This window comes from Myripristis murdjan, chromosome 4, assembly GCF_902150065.1.
Source record: "Myripristis murdjan chromosome 4, fMyrMur1.1, whole genome shotgun sequence".
Taxonomy (NCBI): domain Eukaryota; kingdom Metazoa; phylum Chordata; class Actinopteri; order Holocentriformes; family Holocentridae; genus Myripristis; species Myripristis murdjan.
Genome location: NC_043983.1, coordinates 27,186,030 through 27,202,723, shown reverse-complemented (window position 1 = coordinate 27,202,723; position 16,694 = coordinate 27,186,030). Strand labels below are relative to the sequence as shown.

At 44.0% G+C, this 16,694-nt stretch overlaps 2 protein-coding genes across 2 annotated transcripts; both read right to left on the bottom strand.

Moving 5' to 3' along the window:
• Window positions 1–36: 36 nt before the first annotated feature.
• LOC115358039 (transmembrane protein 69-like) lies at window positions 37–2,588 on the bottom strand. The gene is made up of 3 exons (XM_030049821.1): window positions 2,434–2,588; window positions 1,837–1,881; window positions 37–1,362 (listed from the first exon to the last, which is right to left on the bottom strand). Exons 2-3 carry the CDS (start codon window positions 1,879–1,881, stop codon window positions 589–591), a joined length of 819 nt encoding a protein of 272 aa, XP_029905681.1. The 5' UTR covers window positions 2,434–2,588; the 3' UTR covers window positions 37–588.
• A 1,834-nt stretch (window positions 2,589–4,422) lies between these two features.
• On the bottom strand, window positions 4,423–16,172 carry tm4sf4 (transmembrane 4 L six family member 4). The gene is made up of 5 exons (XM_030049822.1): window positions 16,002–16,172; window positions 15,451–15,540; window positions 13,633–13,781; window positions 12,880–13,066; window positions 4,423–4,662 (listed from the first exon to the last, which is right to left on the bottom strand). The coding sequence occupies exons 1-5, from the start codon at window positions 16,170–16,172 to the stop codon at window positions 4,645–4,647; spliced, it is 615 nt and encodes a 204-aa protein (XP_029905682.1). The 3' UTR covers window positions 4,423–4,644.
• Window positions 16,173–16,694: the final 522 nt, after the last annotated feature.

The following is a 16,694-nucleotide window of genomic DNA, read 5'->3' as shown; positions in this document are numbered from 1 at the left end:
AAAACTAAACTTTAACAAGTCAAAAGGACACAGGAATTGAAAAGTACAACCACATTTATTTGTTGTGACTGAGAATTAAAGTTTGCCACATTTTCAGTCAGTCGTTTTTGGTTCTTAAAATAACAGCCTGGCTTGATCACAACTTTGCCAGACATATGAGGACAACAAAAAAATAATGGCATACAGTTTGCAGGAGATGAAGAGTCTTCACTGTTGTGGGTCAAATAAACCTCAGAACCTAAGAAATCACATCCATGATCAGCACTGTAATCTGCATATTGTCCATCTAGAAGTTGTAACATGAAACAGTAATTTCATGTTATTGCACCCTGCTTATCTAAATGCGACAACACATGAAACAATTTTACCGTTAGAGAGCTCAATTTAGCTTACAATCTGTAAAATTAACACACATAGCATACAAAATATGACTAGATCAGGACAATATGGAGGATTTGTGGAGAGGAGCAGGAATCTCTCACATCAAAAAATGACTGGGAGTTGCATGACCAAAGTAACTCAACTCTCCTGTCCCCTGTGATTATTTGTTTTTAAATAATTAAAAAAAAAAATATATATATATTTCCTTCATTCCTTTTCATCTGAGAAAATCCTTTTCTCTGGGAAGGATCCATTCATTATGAGTGTGGCAGCTATGGAGAAAACAGCCACGACAGTCAGGAGGGCGCGCAGGGCTTTGAACCAGCTGGGGTAGGTGGGCAGGAGAGCGAGGTCGTAGTGCAGCGAGATTCCCAGTCCCATGATGACCAACATGGCTGCCGTGGTGATGTTGTCCCCGAACAGCACGGCCACCCACGCTAATAGGGAGGGAACAACGCTATTGGCCAGGTTTATCCAATCAGGTTTGGCTGGGCTGCTCTCAGGAAGTGCAAATCCCCAGCGTGCTCCACCCAGGAAGGACAAGATGGAGGCGCCGTAGGCCAACTGAGCATAGGCCAGCTCTGGGAAGTAGATCTCAGTCACTCCCATGAGCAGAGGAGGGGAGACGAAAGGGATGAGCCCGGCGAGGCCCAGGTACAGCGCCGGTTTGGGGCTCTTCCTAAAGTCCCTCATGTCATAGCGGAGCAGGTCCAGCTCCCTGGGAGGAGGCTCCGGCTGCTCCCGTCTCTTCAGCCTCACAGCAGAGGTGTGGAGGTGCTGGATCCTCGCTGAACGAGCAGCAACATGAGGCCGGGTCCTCTGGAGGAGCTCGGGTCTCACTAAACGGCAGACAGCAGGAGTCTGGCTCTTTGCTGATCCAGCTGAGACCCCACAGGCCTGCAGGGACCTGGACCCAACATGAGACGCTCCAGTCAGGGCCGAGATCAAGGAGCTTTGTGGAGGAATGGCCCAATGGCACACCTGAGACAGAAACATTCAAAAAAGAAAAGACTTTAAATGTAACTAGGAATAGCAGGGTGTAATTAATTTGCAGGAAAACAACCCACTACTCACTACAAATGGGTGGCAACTGACCAAATAATAACAACAACAAAAATAATAATTAGTGGTTGTCCATGTGGATTTTTCAATGGCTGATGGTTGAGGGCAGATATGTACTGTCTATATCATGTTTTTTTTATTTTTTTTTATTTTTTTTATTTTTTTTGGATCTGATAAAATACAAAATTGAATCATTACAAATGAGATGCAAAATTGCTGAACTTAAATTTACATTTGTCGAACACTAGTGTTACTGTCTGTCTCTGTTCACTTAAATAGATGATGCCAGATATCGCTTGATTAATCAAAACAGATATGCAAATTCACATTTTTATCACTAATTGAAACTCTAACACTAAATATTGTAGTGTAATACAGAAAAACAACACTTACCCTCAAGGCAGTGAAGGAGTTTCTCCCAAACACAGCAGAGAGCATCTGATAAAAAAAAAAAAAAAAAGGTAAAACACATCAGATTAGCAGGAGAAAACTGGACACCTGACTCCCTAATCCCAATCCAGCTCCATAACATCATACTGGGAAAGTCTCTCTTGCTCATCCCCAGAAGGTCAGAGGTCAGAGAGGTGACCCTGGAGCTGGGAGGGGGTTCGGTGTCTTGTTCATGGGCACTTTGTAAGGATGGATGCTTTGTTGACCTGAGGGTCTGACCCTGTGACCTCTGGGTGAAATACAGTGTGTGTAACCGCCAAACTGAACCCCACTGCCCGCACTGGACTCAGAAAAACGCCAATATTCAAATGTGCCTGCGGTGTGAAAGTCAAGTGTCAGTGACTGTAATGTGATACAACAATATTTAACATTATTTCATCGCCCAGCTCTGCTCTAAATCACAGAAACATGAGTGAACTCAGCTGGAAATGAACCACAGTGTCGTTTCTGTCTTGTTTTGACCGGTAATGTGCAGCACAGACACACATCCGACAACACAAACACAACATCAAAATCACTACAAAGACACTGTGCTCTTACTTTTGTTTGAAGTCGGTCACCTCATGCTTTGAAAACAGTCTAATAACGTCCAAATTAAGATTAAACTACGTCTTAATCTCCGGGGTCAACCCGTTCACCGCGCTAGCATGCAAGTGTGCACGTGTACGCGGTTTATTCCCTCCGTGTTGGCTACGACCGACCCGACCTGCAAGTTTATTGGTTCCACCCAAAAGAAATTATAACGAGTAACTTTACCATAAAAAGTAAAAGTGATACTTAGATATTACTTGAAAATTACCGCATCTGTCACACACATCTGGAGAGTAGTTTTTGTGCTCTTGGTGCAATGTTTTTTTTTTGTTTTGTTTTGTTTTTTTAAATAGTGGATGTCGCTCTGCCATCGATCAGCACTTCTAAACGAATCCTGACATTGATAAATTACTTAAAAAAAAAAAAATATACATACATATATATATATATATATATATATATATATATATATATATATATATATATATATATATATATATATATATATATATATTTAAAAAAAAAAATATATATATATATATTTAAAAAAAAAAAAAATATATATATATATATATATTTTTTTTTAATTTATCAACGTATTTATTTGTAAATATTTCCCCCTTTTTAAATATATATATATATATATATATGCATTCATTTACTAACTTGTTTGTTAAATTTATCAACGTATTTATTTGTAAATATTTCCCCCTTTTTAAATATATATATATATATATATATATATATATATATATGCATTCATTTACTAACTTGTTTGTTAAATTTATCAACGTATTTATTTGTAAATATTTCCCCCTTTTTAAATATATATATATATATATATATATATATATATATATATATATGGGAAACAAATAAACGGATAAAGAAGACAATAAAATAATTTACCCTATAGGACTGATAAAATTACATATAAATCCAATTACAGATCTCTCTCTCTTTCTTTCTCTCTCTGATTTTTCTTTTAAATATAGAAACTGGTCTTACATCTCCAACACTTTTAGAAAGAGGGAGGCCAGGGTTGAGTATTCTAGATCAGTGGTCTTACAAAGAGATTATTGTCAACATAAAATTGTATTCATATTTGAACGTTTGCACTGTAAACCTGAGTGTTTTATTTAATGTCTTTTTAAATTATATTACAAATCGTCCAGTTTAGTAACAAATTAGTGTATCTGTGTGCATGTATGTGTGTGAACATACAGTCTGATAGAGAGCAGACATCAAAACTGTCCGAGCCAATGACCAAGAGGACTGCCGCACCCCTGATGATGATGATGATGATGATGATGATGTTTGCATTACATATATAAAGAGCTTTGCAAATTCAAAGTCCAAAGAGAACACAGTTAAATGACGTATTTACTTAAACAAAGTCCATCTACAGCTGAACAGAGACCGATGATAATTTAAAACAAAAAAGAAAAAAAAAAAAAATGATAAATTGGATTTTCAAAGTCTTGTTCCACATGGACAACCTGAGGAAATTTCCACACCTTCCAGTAACTATTGACACTAAAATATTCAACCATGACAACACATGTGAGAAGTCCAGGATTTATAGTTTTATTAATTGTTTGTACAGTATAAACCCTCATGCAGGGGGAGCAGAGAAATGCACCTCCCTGTCCTCCTCCTCCTCCCCGTCAGATTCACACTGAAACAACACAGCCACATGACCACCAGGGGGCAGTCATGCTACACTAAATATGTAATTTCTACATGGAAGCTGCTACTACTACATCATAGAAATAGAAAAGTGTACTTATTTATGTATTTATCTTCACTTTTTCTCATTATTTGTGGCATCCACAAGTCTGCATCATTTTTCCTTGATGAACTGATGAAAATGTGAAGCACTGGCATGATCATATCCTGCTTCAAGGTCCTAAATGTGTGTGTTTTAATGTTTTTCACTAAATTATCTGCACTTGTGCATAGAAAGAATGAACTGAAGCTTCTATATAAACCAGAAAAATGACAGCAGATGGTAACTGAGGTGTGAAAGAGAAGATGGAGTCACTACAGGAGTTTGCAACAGAAGAAACAGGAAAAACTTTCTGTGTTGTTACCCTGTGTGTATTGTTAATTAATGAGCTGTTATCCCAAATTTTGTGACCACAGAATACATCAAGCAAGAGCTGAAAACAGAATAAATACAGGAGGAGCTGCAGGTGACGTGACGGCGGCAGGAGGTGCTCAGACAGCGCCGTCGCCCTGAAACACAAATGAGATTAAAATCAAATAAGAATAAAAATATAATCCAGTGTGGTGCTCTAATGCTGCCCTTCAAGCTGTAAACTGAGGCATAATTCACTTAACCTCTTATTCCCAGCTGCTTCTGTCCAGATCAAGTGCAAAATTCAGAGGAGCAGTTCACAATTTGTTTATTTATCCAGCATCTGCATTTTCCCGAGTGAACTGGGAATTTATAACTATGATTTTATGGCCACAAGCCCACTGTAAATGAGGTAAGGGTTGGTAGCTAGTTCTTTTCAGGGTTATGCAATAAACAAGATGCTGTGTCTATCAGGACACCAGGATAATGACAGAAGATGAGGACTCCTTTCAGCAGATCTAACAGCTGTGGCTCTTTATTGTGGCACTCAGTGTTGTAACAGTTTCTGGAAATGATAACAATAAATCATATTATATCTAATTGTCTTCTTATTACTAATATAATATTACCACAGAAACAGAATAATATACACATTATCATCTGTGCATAAAAACCCACCATAATACATAACAAATCAACATCCATACATTTCACCATAAACATGAGTAACACCCTCTACTGGTCAAACCAAACGTAAAATAAGCACCCACGCATGGCGCACATGTCGGCTCCCTCGCCAAGTAATTAGCATAAATATATCCATATAAAAAACGGCACTTACTTTCTGCGTCCACTTTAACACTTGGAGCACCACAACAAGTCCAATCCCAAACAAAAACACACCTTGCAACAGGTAAAAACACACAGGTAAGCCCTATAGGTGTGAGGTGAAAAAACGGAGACAGGAGAAAAAATCCGTCGACTCTGCCGCTGCTAATTAACTCTGCCGAGTGATAACGTCAATTCACTTAACAAGAAAGACGGAAATATAAACACTTCCTCTGAAACCCTTCAAAATAAAAGCCTTTTATACAGCCGCCCCCAAATGTGCATAGTACATTTGAATCAAATAAAAGGCTCAAACAGTCTTAGAGAGTCTCGAACTTGGAGGAGGATCTTCCTCACCAGATGGAAGAGCTGGTAACATTACCAACCGGGCTACAGGCCGTGTGAAGATGTGTCCCTTAATGTTGACATCAGCTGATCTGATGCACCCATCATCACTGCGATGGACCTTAACCACGCGTCCTACTGGCCACTGGGCCCGTGGTAGCTGTGGCTCCACCAACATGATGACTGCTTTGTCTTGCAGGTCAGGGGGAGAGGACTGCCATTTCTGTCTTGTCTGTAGACCAGGTAGGTATTCCCTTATGAACCTAGACCAGAACTGATCCGCTAGGATCTGTGAATGTCGCCAGCGCCTGCGGCTCAAGATCTCAGTCTCTGGGTACACTACTTGAGGGAGTGAACCATCGGGCCGCCCCATCAGCAAACTGTTTGGTGTCACAGGGTCAATGTCTGCGATGTCAGCCGATACAAAGCCCAATGGCTTCGAGTTGAGGATGGCCTCAACTTCAAGAAGCACAGTGAGGAGCACCTCTTCAGGGACTGGTTGAGATCCAACACATGTGTAGAGTGCTGACTTAACAGACCGGACTTCCCGTTCCCACACTCCACCAAAATGGGGAGCAGCAGGAGGGTTGAAGTGGAACTTGATCTTCTGACGGGCGAGCTGTTGCTGCAACGCTGGGACCATACTCTCAAAGGCTTCTCTGAGTTCCCGTTCAGCTCCCTTGAAATTAGTTCCTTGGTCTGACCACAGTTCCGCAGGAGTTCCTCTTCTGGCGACAAACCGCCTCAAAGCCATCAAGTAGGCGTCGGAGTCCATATTCCGGAGAAGGTCCAAATGTACTGCTCTGGTAGTTAAGCACTTAAAGATGATACCCCAGCGTTTCTCCTGGCGTCTGCCTATCTTCACCATCATAGGCCCAAAACAATCCACGCCAGTGGAGTAAAAAGCTGGTTTGTGCAGTCTGAGGCGAGCAGCAGGAAGATCAGACATCTTGGGAATAGAAGGCTGACCCCTCCAACGTTGACATTCTGCACAAGCCCGTTGATGCTTTCGGACGGCCTCTCGCCCATGGATGATCCAGAACGACCTCCGCAACTCAGCGAAAACTCGCTCAGGACCAGGGTGATGCAAATCACGGTCGAACTTCTGGATGAGAAGATGGACAACTGGATGAGCTGCATCAAGGACAACAGGATGTAGGGATAAGTCTAGGTCTTCCAACCGTCTGAGTCGACCACCCACTCTTATCAAACCAGAGGTTTGGTCCAGGACAGGAGCTAAGGTGAGTAGGCGACTTGAGGGCGACACTGATTTCCCCGCTGCAAGCAACTTATAGTCCTCAGGAAAGGACTCTTTCTGAGCTCGCTGCAGGACTCTGGTTTCAGCTTGCTGATATTCATCAGCCGTTGGTGGGGTACTGGAGAAGGTTGCTCCCTGGAGCTCTTTGGCAATGGCCTCCATGAGTTCTTGCCAGGAACTATACTCCATGTCACCTGGGCCATCGCCTGTAGCTGAAGTGACTGTAGCTCCACAAAAGGCAGTTTTACGGAGCTCGACTTGATCCTCTGGAGGTTCAGTCCTGGGCCTTTCTGGCCAGTTGTCTGGGCTTTGCAGAAGGAAGGGGGGTCCCTGGGACCACCTGTTGGGATCCTTAAGCTCTTCTAGAGTTTTACCTCTAGTTAGGTCATCTGCAGGATTTTGGTCTGAGTCCACGTAACGCCAGGTGCAGTTCTCGGTCAGTTCCTGGATCTCTGCCACCCTTGCCCCGACGAAGACCTTGTAGCGACAAGACTGGGAATGGAGCCAAGTGAGCACGGTGGTAGAGTCAGACCATAAGATGGTGTGGGCCACTTCCAAGGTGAGTTCCTTTATGAGGAGACTTGCCAGTTGTGCTGCTACAAGAGCTGCACACAATTCCAGGCGTGGAACAGAGTGCACACGTTTAGGAGCCACTCTGGAACGAGCAAGGATGAAGGAAAGATGAACCTGGCCCTCTTTGGTCTCTGTCCTCAGGTAGGCTACGGCTCCATAAGCCTGTTCTGAAGCATCAGCGAAGATGTGCACTTCACGAGTGACAGCCTCAGGGTCAAAGTCTGGGGGCACATATGCCCGAGGGAAGCTAAGGAGAGGTAAGAACTGGAGCTCATCCTCCCAGTTGGACCAGGCTTGAAGCAGCGCTGCAGGTAAGTTCGGGTCATCCCAGCCTCGCTGCTTATCCCACAGTTGTCGGATGATGAGCTTCGCCCTGGTGGAGAAAGGTAGGAGGTAACCTAAAGGGTCGTACTGGGAAGCCAGGACCCTGTAGATGTTCCTAAGGGTAGGGGTGTCATAGGACACTGGCCTATGCTTGTAGCTCAGGGAGTCTCTCTCCCAGTTCCAACTGAGACCAAGGGTCGATTCCTGGGGGTTGACCCTGTCTAGGGCCAACCACAGGTCCAGGCTCTGAGATCTGGCATCCTGGGGCAAATGATCCAGAACCCTCGGCTCATTGCAGGCCCACTGTCGCATCTCAAAGCCTGCAGAGAACAGAAGGTCTCTAAGGCGATCCACCAGCTGCTTGGCTTCATCTGGTGTACGCACACTCTGGAGGCAGTTGTCGACGTAAAAGCACTGTTCAACTGAGAACCTCAGGATGTCATCAGGCTGGCAGTGATCAACAACATGGCGCTGCAGTGCATATGTCGCGCAGCAGGGGCTGCAGGTTGTGCCAAAGGGCAGGACCTGCCACTCAAATACTCTCGGGGGCTCATCCACCTTCAGGTCACGCCACAGAAACCTCAAAAGGGGACGATCTTCTGGAAGGAGGAGGACCTGATGAAACATCCCCTTGATGTCTCCACTTACAGCAATGCGATGCTCCCGGAATCTCAGTAACACACCCACCAAGGAAGCTCCAAGGGTGGGGCCAGGAAGTAGGTACTGGTTCAGAGTCTGCCCAAGGTACTGGTGAGAGCAGTTGAAAACGAGCCGATGTTTACCGTTATGGGCGACCAGGTGATGTGGAATGTACCAACACTCCTCTGGCGGTTTCTCCTGGTTGACCTCCTGCACAGCACCTGCTCCTATGAGTTTCTGCATTTCCACTTGATAGATCTCTGCTCTCTCAGGATCTTTCAGGAGGCGCCGCTCAGTACTCCGTAATAAAGCCATGACTGACTCCTTAGGTGCACACAGGGGGGGCATGGCCGCGTGACGTAGTAGTGGTGTAGCATACCTTCTAACTCCGTCAACCTCCATGCGCACTGTCTTGGCGTCCAGTAATGAGACTGCTTGTTGGTCCTGTTTGGACCGAGTCACTTCCTTTTCTGGTCTGTGATGTACAGTGTCTATCTGCCAGAGCCTCGCGACATGGCGGAATAGCTCATCCACCTGTGGTGGGGAGGAGGTGAAGAGACACTGCACAGGGTGAGCTGGCCGCCCCATGGATCTGACAGGACCTTGAAGGGTCCATCCCAACCTGGTGTGGACTGCTGCTGGGCCACCAGGCGGCCCGAGTCTGACCGGTTCCACAGGGGTTATGAGATGTGCCTGATCAGAGCCGAGAAGGAGCGATGGCTGAGCCTCCTTCAGGGTAGGTATGGGAAGGCCACGAAGGTGTTTGTACTTCTTCTGAAGTTGTTCTATGGGGTAAGTATGCTGAGCTAAACTGAGACGGCTAGCTGTAAAGGCACCTTCAATCTTATAACTGACCTTATGATTGGCAGCTGGAGAAACATGGAAGGATACCTTGTGTCCATGGAGCACCTGGATGTCTTGCCGGACTGTCCGCAGAGGAAGATCTTCTGGGATGCCTTTCATTCCCAGTGACTTGGCTGCAGTTGGTAGTAACATGGATCTCTCTGATCCATCATCCAGCAGAGCAAAGGTGCTAAGACTGCGTCCCTCGTGGTGTAGAAGCACTGGGACGACTTTCAACATGACCCGATTTCCAGCTCCAGGTCGGTCGAGGTAGAGGGAGTCAGAGGCGGAGTTAGTCAGGCAGCTCTCCTCCTTCCCTGCTACATCTTTGTCACGTCTCTCTGGCCTCAAGTTTACCTCATGAAGGGCTAGGAGGTGTTTCCCTTGACAAATACTGCAGGGCTTCTTTAAGGTGCACTGAGCTGCCTGATGATTCCGTGCACAGCGCCAGCACCGTTTGTTGGCCTGAATCCACTCCTTGAGCTGCTCTTTAGAGAGTTTGGCAACCGCACTGCACTGACTGAAGTGATGTTCAGCACTCTGACAATAGGCACAGGGAGCTGGGCTCGTAGGTTTCTTCTTCCCAGAACTTGGCTTAGGCATTGCGACGTCCCCGGATGGCTCTCCAAGACCGTGTAGGACAGTCACCATCTGTTTCCCAGGACGAGTATCAGGCCGAGTAGGCTGTCTTTCCTTACTAGTTCTTGCACTGACTTGGCTGTCAAAGCTCAGGCACCAGGACTCATAGCTGAGCCATTCTGACAGATCATGCAGCGTGTGTGAAGACCCAGGCTGCTTGAACCGATGGCGACGGAAGTCAGCTCTCTGTTCTGCTGGCAGCTTGCTCAGGAGACGAGCCACATGGGAACCACAGTTAAGTTCAATCTCACCCTCTGGGCCTAAGGTCTTCAGCAAACCCACTAGGGATTGGATCTGGAGAGAGAACCTCTGAAATGCTGCAGCGTCACCACGTTTGATTTCCGGGGCTTCTAAGACACTAGCTATCTTCCTTAAAGCTAGCTGATGAGGCTGACCAAATCTGTCATACAGAGCTCTCATTGTGTCAGTGTAGGGAGTAGGTGAATTTAGATAAGCATCAGCTATTAGCTTAGCTTCCTCCAACTTCAAGTGATCCACAAGAATCTGGTACTTGAAGAGTTCTGTGGAGTCTGATGGGAGGAGGTTCTCTAAGGCGAGGCGGAGTCTAGCAAACTCACTGGGGTCTGGCTGAATGAACTTGGGTATTGTAGGTTTGGGGCCTCTATACACTAGTTCTGACACAGGAACCTGTACAGGCTGGTTAGGTGGGAGTGAGCAGGGTGCAGCGCCGGTGGCTGCCGAGGGAGGTGATGCTCGTGGCGGTGCTGGGGGTCTTGGGCCTATGTAGGCAGGAGCAGGGTGAGGGAGTGACTGAGAAGGCTGCGCTGGAGGGTAAGGCAGGGTCCCACTATATGGGGCAGGGTGTGTGAGCTGATGAGGTAGTGAGGCGAACATGGGAGGCTTAGAGGTTGACTTAGCTGGAATCTGGGAACCATAAGAAAGTTGAGTGTTCTGTATGTCTTGTTTCCCCAGGTTAAGACCACTCATGCCCGTAGGCAGGTCATCCTCAGGTTCAGGCCATGGCGGAGGATCAGGCCAATCCTCCTCATCTTCTTCCTTTAGCTGGATAGGAATGGGATAACTCTGCGATGTTGCAGCAGTAACTCCAAGAGGTCTGTAGCTGCTGTGACTTGAGGCTGAGCCAGCAGACCGTTCCATGTCCTCCCTTAATGAGCGGGCTACGCCTATTAGCTCCTTCATCTCCTTCCGGGCCTCATGGAGTTCCTTTAGTGTAGACTGGAACACCTGCTGAGATTGTAGCAACTTAGCGTTCTCTTCCTGGATGGTTCTGATGTCTGGATAAAAAGGTGGGTCTCTGTGGGAACTCCACTGGAGTGAGGAAGAAGCTCCAGGTAGGATCTCTGAGGCTAGGTTTCCCCACTGAAGGCGACCCGGGGCTAGCTGAAGTGTCTCATGATGAGCAGCATCCCCATGGAAGCCACTAAAGGGAGACTGGGTTGAACGAAAATGGCTCATATCAACAGGACCATCCTGGGGAAAAAACACAGTCTGCTCTGAGGGAGGGGGTGGTGTTCCCCACTGTGATGGGTCTCGGGAACGATCTCCCACGTAGTCCACCTCAAAATCTTGATGTCTAGTAGGTCGACGTGTTAGACGTTTGGGTCTCACATCAGGGTAAAACTCTTCTTCTGACTGCATCTTGAATGCTGCATCCGGCTCGAAGGACCAATGTAAATGAGGTAAGGGTTGGTAGCTAGTTCTTTTCAGGGTTATGCAATAAACAAGATGCTGTGTCTATCAGGACACCAGGATAATGACAGAAGATGAGGACTCCTTTCAGCAGATCTAACAGCTGTGGCTCTTTATTGTGGCACTCAGTGTTGTAACAGTTTCTGGAAATGATAACAATAAATCATATTATATCTAATTGTCTTCTTATTACTAATATAATATTACCACAGAAACAGAATAATATACACATTATCATCTGTGCATAAAAACCCACCATAATACATAACAAATCAACATCCATACATTTCACCATAAACATGAGTAACACCCTCTACTGGTCAAACCAAACGTAAAATAAGCACCCACGCATGGCGCACATGTCGGCTCCCTCGCCAAGTAATTAGCATAAATATATCCATATAAAAAACGGCACTTACTTTCTGCGTCCACTTTAACACTTGGAGCACCACAACAAGTCCAATCCCAAACAAAAACACACCTTGCAACAGGTAAAAACACACAGGTAAGCCCTATAGGTGTGAGGTGAAAAAACGGAGACAGGAGAAAAAATCCGTCGACTCTGCCGCTGCTAATTAACTCTGCCGAGTGATAACGTCAATTCACTTAACAAGAAAGACGGAAATATAAACACTTCCTCTGAAACCCTTCAAAATAAAAGCCTTTTATACACCCACAGTTATTTATTTTTTATTTAATCATAATTATTTATTCTAGTTTTGCTTCAGCATTAAGTCAAGATGCTTACATAAAGTTCATATCTATTACACTAATCAAAACGCCGTTCTGAATTCAACTAGCATCTGTAATTTGATTATTTTTAAGTAACTGCAATGGATTAAAGTTACTGCTTTTACAGTTTATTGTAACAACATCCCATATAATTTATAATACAATAATTTATTATTATTATTATTATTATTATTACTACTGCTATTATTGTTATTGTTATTTTCTGGTCTTTTTTTAATTCTCAGTAATTTTGTTGCAATGTCCTTGTAAATAGTTTAATTTATTTTATTTTAATTTTTTTCCCCCCCATTTTCTTCTAATTTCTTGGTCATTGTTTTTGATAATTTTCTGTTTATTTATTTATTTATTTATTTTTACAAATTTTACCCAAGTGAATTTGCTCAACTTGCAAAGGGCTAAGTGGCACACAGTATTATGAGTATTTATGAGGCTGCATTCACAGTTCTCTTCTAGTCAAGATCGTTCAACTCAAAAACAAACTAAACTAAAGTTGTCCACGCACCCCTCCGCAGCAGCCACAGCAGTCCCCACACAAAGCTCCCAGCAGGCCGTTCACCACCTGGAACGCACACAGCGCCACCTGGATCAAACCCATGACCAGCAGCACCGAGAACAGGGAGAGATGCCACGACACCACGCCGGGCGGCTCCTTACACTCAGACCAGCGGCTTTTATCGGAGAGGTAGCCACTGCAGAGAGAGCGAGGGAGAGAGAGAGAGAGAGAGAGAGAGATAGGGAGGGAGGGAGGGAGGGAGGGAGAGAGAGAGAGAGATTGTATCAGTTCAGGTAAATTATTTACTTATCTTCTTTATCCATTTATTTATTTCCCATTTTGTGCATTTATTTACTAACTTGTTTGTTGTTAAATTTATCACTGTATTTATTTGTAAATATTTCCCCTCTTTTTAAATTTATTTTAAGTAATTTATCAATGTCAGGATTCGTTCAGAAGTCATGCTGATCGATGGCAGAGCGACATCCCCAATTAAAAAAATAAATAAATAAATTAACATTTCACTCAGAACACAACAACTACTCTCCAGGTGTGTGTGATATTTAAGTATTAGAGAGAGAATATTTCATCTGTAGGTTTCACAAAAGTGGCTGAGAGCAGTCAAGTCAAAATCTATAAGATAGGGGGGGAAAAAACGTGTGTAGTTAACTTACCACCAAGTTAAATATAGTTAGCTCCAGTACATTGTTTGCCTACCTGTGCGTGTGTGTGTGTGTGTGTGTGTGTGTGTGTGTGTCTCACCCATCAGAGAAGGGATATGTCCATGCTTCGGCTGTATCATTAATTTGTGCAAAACACAACGGCCCGTGGTTGATGGCCACAGCAGACACTATCACTGAGTAACCGGCCCCTAAAACCCCCACCCCTGCAAACAGGATGGAGCTCAGCATCTGGAGAGAGAGAGAGAGAGAGAGAGAGAGAGAGAGAGAGAGAGAGAGAGAGAGAGGTTAACAGTTACTCATCAATATATATTTAACACCAACACTTTATTCTTTTAAACTCAAAACTGAAAAACAATGAAGTTATTCTGCTCAGAGTGAAACTGAAGGTCAAGGAGGGAGCACAGCCAACACAGAGTCACTGAGATGGTATCACACACACACACGCACACACACACACACACACACACACACACACACACACGCACATTCCTGCAGTATTGATCAGTATGTGTGTCTATCAGTACAATACCACCTCTGTGTGAGAGTCATGTGAAACTCCCATCAGAGGAATGTCTTTGCCACCGTGATTGAAATCTCATCAATATGTGTGTGTGTGTGCGTGTGCGTGTGATGTGCGTTTGGGTTTTTTTGTCTCTCTCCTTTGTCCTTGTGTGTGATTGTGTACCGTATTTACAGTAATTAATTTCTTGTGTGTGTATGTAGATTTGTGTGTGTGTGTGTGTGTGTGTGTGTGTGTGTTCATTCACTACGCTCAGTGGGAAAGAATGGAGGGTCGGTAAACTGTTGGTTCCTCTTCCCAAACTAAACTCATTCCTACTGATTGTTAAGCAAATATAAACATCTATTTTGTGTTTTTGTCTGCCGTATTAATTTTAATTAATTCATTAATTAATTTTTTGTGCTGATTTTAAAAATTCAGTTACTTTGCTTACCGGTCTTAATAAATTCCTACTGAGACCTTTATATTTTTTCAAGTTTTATCTGAGGATAAAACTTGGATCTCGGTGAACACGCTGACTGTATAAATAGCCTTGTTTTATTCCAAGCAGTGAATACATTATTAGTCTCCCACAACTGGTGCAGCTCACTTTGGGTGTTGCTATTACTATGATGATTATAATAATAATAATTTTTTTTTTAATGTGGTATGTGGAGACGTTGCTGCTTAAAGCTTGGGGATGTGTTGGCCTGTCGTGATATGACAGTCAATGTGAAAACACATAATCTCCCCAACGTTCATCAAATTTCTCTGTGAAGCTTACTGCCCTCACATTTACATTCAAATGCAGGAACCCAATTTCAAAATCCAATTTCAAAAATCATTTTCAAAGCACAGGCCTGGAAATCACACAGGATGGACGGATGGAGGGCAGTCCACAGTGCCTGCCCACGATCTTGAATTGTGGAGTCAAAAATATACCAACAGCTGTAAATATGACAAATACGCACCAAAGAATGAGAAAATGCATTTTGTCAGTGTTGCTGTCCATTGAGGTTTCGCTTGTTTTACAATCCAGTGTTGCTTAAATCTTTTTTTTTTTTTTAATGGCTAATCAATATAAAATTGCTCAATGGGCTAGTAATGTTTTATTTTACTGTCCGCAAATGGGCCTACACATGGAGACTGGTAGAGATAATAACCAGTTAGCTGAATCCCACCAGTAAGACCATTCATCCACCCTGGAATATGGAAATACCCCGGCTGCTTAGCATTAAAATCTGAATTTTCCAAATGAAAGCCATCATCATTTTGCGTACAATAACCTGGGGACCCTCTCTGTGTGCCAAATTTGGGTCCTGGCCCAACTTTTGAAACCCACTTCTGAAATGAATCAAACTGATTATTAATGTTAAAACAGTGAAAGGCGTCACTCACTGCGAATCTCTGCCCACAGCTTTCGTTACCACAGCAACCGCAGCAGTCATTGTTCTTCAGACCCAGGAAGACCAGAGCTGGGAAGATCATCTGATGCGCGCGCGCACACACACACACACACACACACACACACACAATATTGCATGAGCAGTATTAGTATGGTCTGTGTATCTTAAAGCACTTAGAAGCTAGTTTTAAGAAAATTCATGTGTTCTTCATTTTTTTAGCAAATTTATGCAGCAAAAGGCTCCGAAATCTACTCGGATCAGCAGCTCTGTAGGAGGAATCTGTAGTGAGAGTGTCACTTTCTATTATCTCTTGTTCTCCTGAGTTATTGTGTTCACAAAGATACAAAAAGACACACAGTCACACTTAAATTTTGCCAGTTAGGATACAAGAAATGGGTATTACTCAGAATCTTTTTTTTTTTTTTCCCTGTGCCCTGAAATTGCATTTCTAATTTGCATGGTGTAATGGATTTCACAAACTCAGTTTCCTGTTGCTTGTGGGGATTCATTGCTGTCAGTGTTGTAATTTGAACATATACTCACCAGCACTCCAGATCCCAGAATGCCCCCAAAGTACCAGACTTCCTGTGTGATGTGCTCGTTCTCCACCACCTTTCCACCGGGGAAGAAGAGCAGGATGTTACACAGCACGCACACAATCGACAGGGGCATCAGACTGATCCCGAGACACTTGGCAAAGCCGCCTGAGCACATCCTGATGCTGATGCTGGTGCCTCCTCTGACGCTGACTCTTGCTAATAAACAGTGGCAACACTACAACCGAGAGGGCTCTGGAGCCGAAACTGGATTGGGAAAGGTGTTCGGCAGACTTTGAATCTCCACCTCACACAGTCCCTCTGCAGAATCAAGTTCTAAAGTGCAATTCAAATGTTTGCAGTTACTCCCAAAATACAAAAATAGAGTTTCTGTGGTGTAAAAATCAAAGGTCGTATTCAGTCCGTGACAGCCCGGTTTGTGTTTCCACTTTGCACCTCAAAATCACACCTACTTGTCCTCCCAACAGCAGAATCTTTCTCTGCTCCTATTTCTCTTGGCCCTGTTTTCAAAAAGTTTCAAAGTTACAGCTCTTTTCACTCTATTCACCCTCTCCACATGTACCTGTCCACTTCACCTGTCCTGTCTCTGGGGATAGTGATTTTAGGGATGGGGTTTTATAGCCCCCGTGTCTGTCACGCTGCATGATGTCACTGGTTCACTTTTACAGCAGTCAGCTGC

Excerpts from the sequence above, each read along its gene's own strand:
- LOC115358039 (XM_030049821.1), bottom strand. The coding sequence starts at position 1,881 with ATGCTCTCTGCTGTGTTTGGGAGAAACTCCTTCACTGCCTTGAGG. Across the intron at positions 1,363-1,836 it reads ACTCCTTCACTGCCTTGAGG|GTGTGCCATTGGGCCATTCC; the intron begins GTAAGTGTTGTT and ends TTTCTGTCTCAG.
- tm4sf4 (XM_030049822.1), bottom strand. The coding sequence starts at position 16,172 with ATGTGCTCAGGCGGCTTTGCCAAGTGTCTCGGGATCAGTCTGATGCCC. Across the intron at positions 15,541-16,001 it reads TTCTGGGATCTGGAGTGCTG|ATGATCTTCCCAGCTCTGGT; the intron begins GTGAGTATATGT and ends CGCGCGCATCAG. Across the intron at positions 13,782-15,450 it reads GCTGTGGGCAGAGATTCGCA|ATGCTGAGCTCCATCCTGTT; the intron begins GTGAGTGACGCC and ends CTCTCTCTCCAG.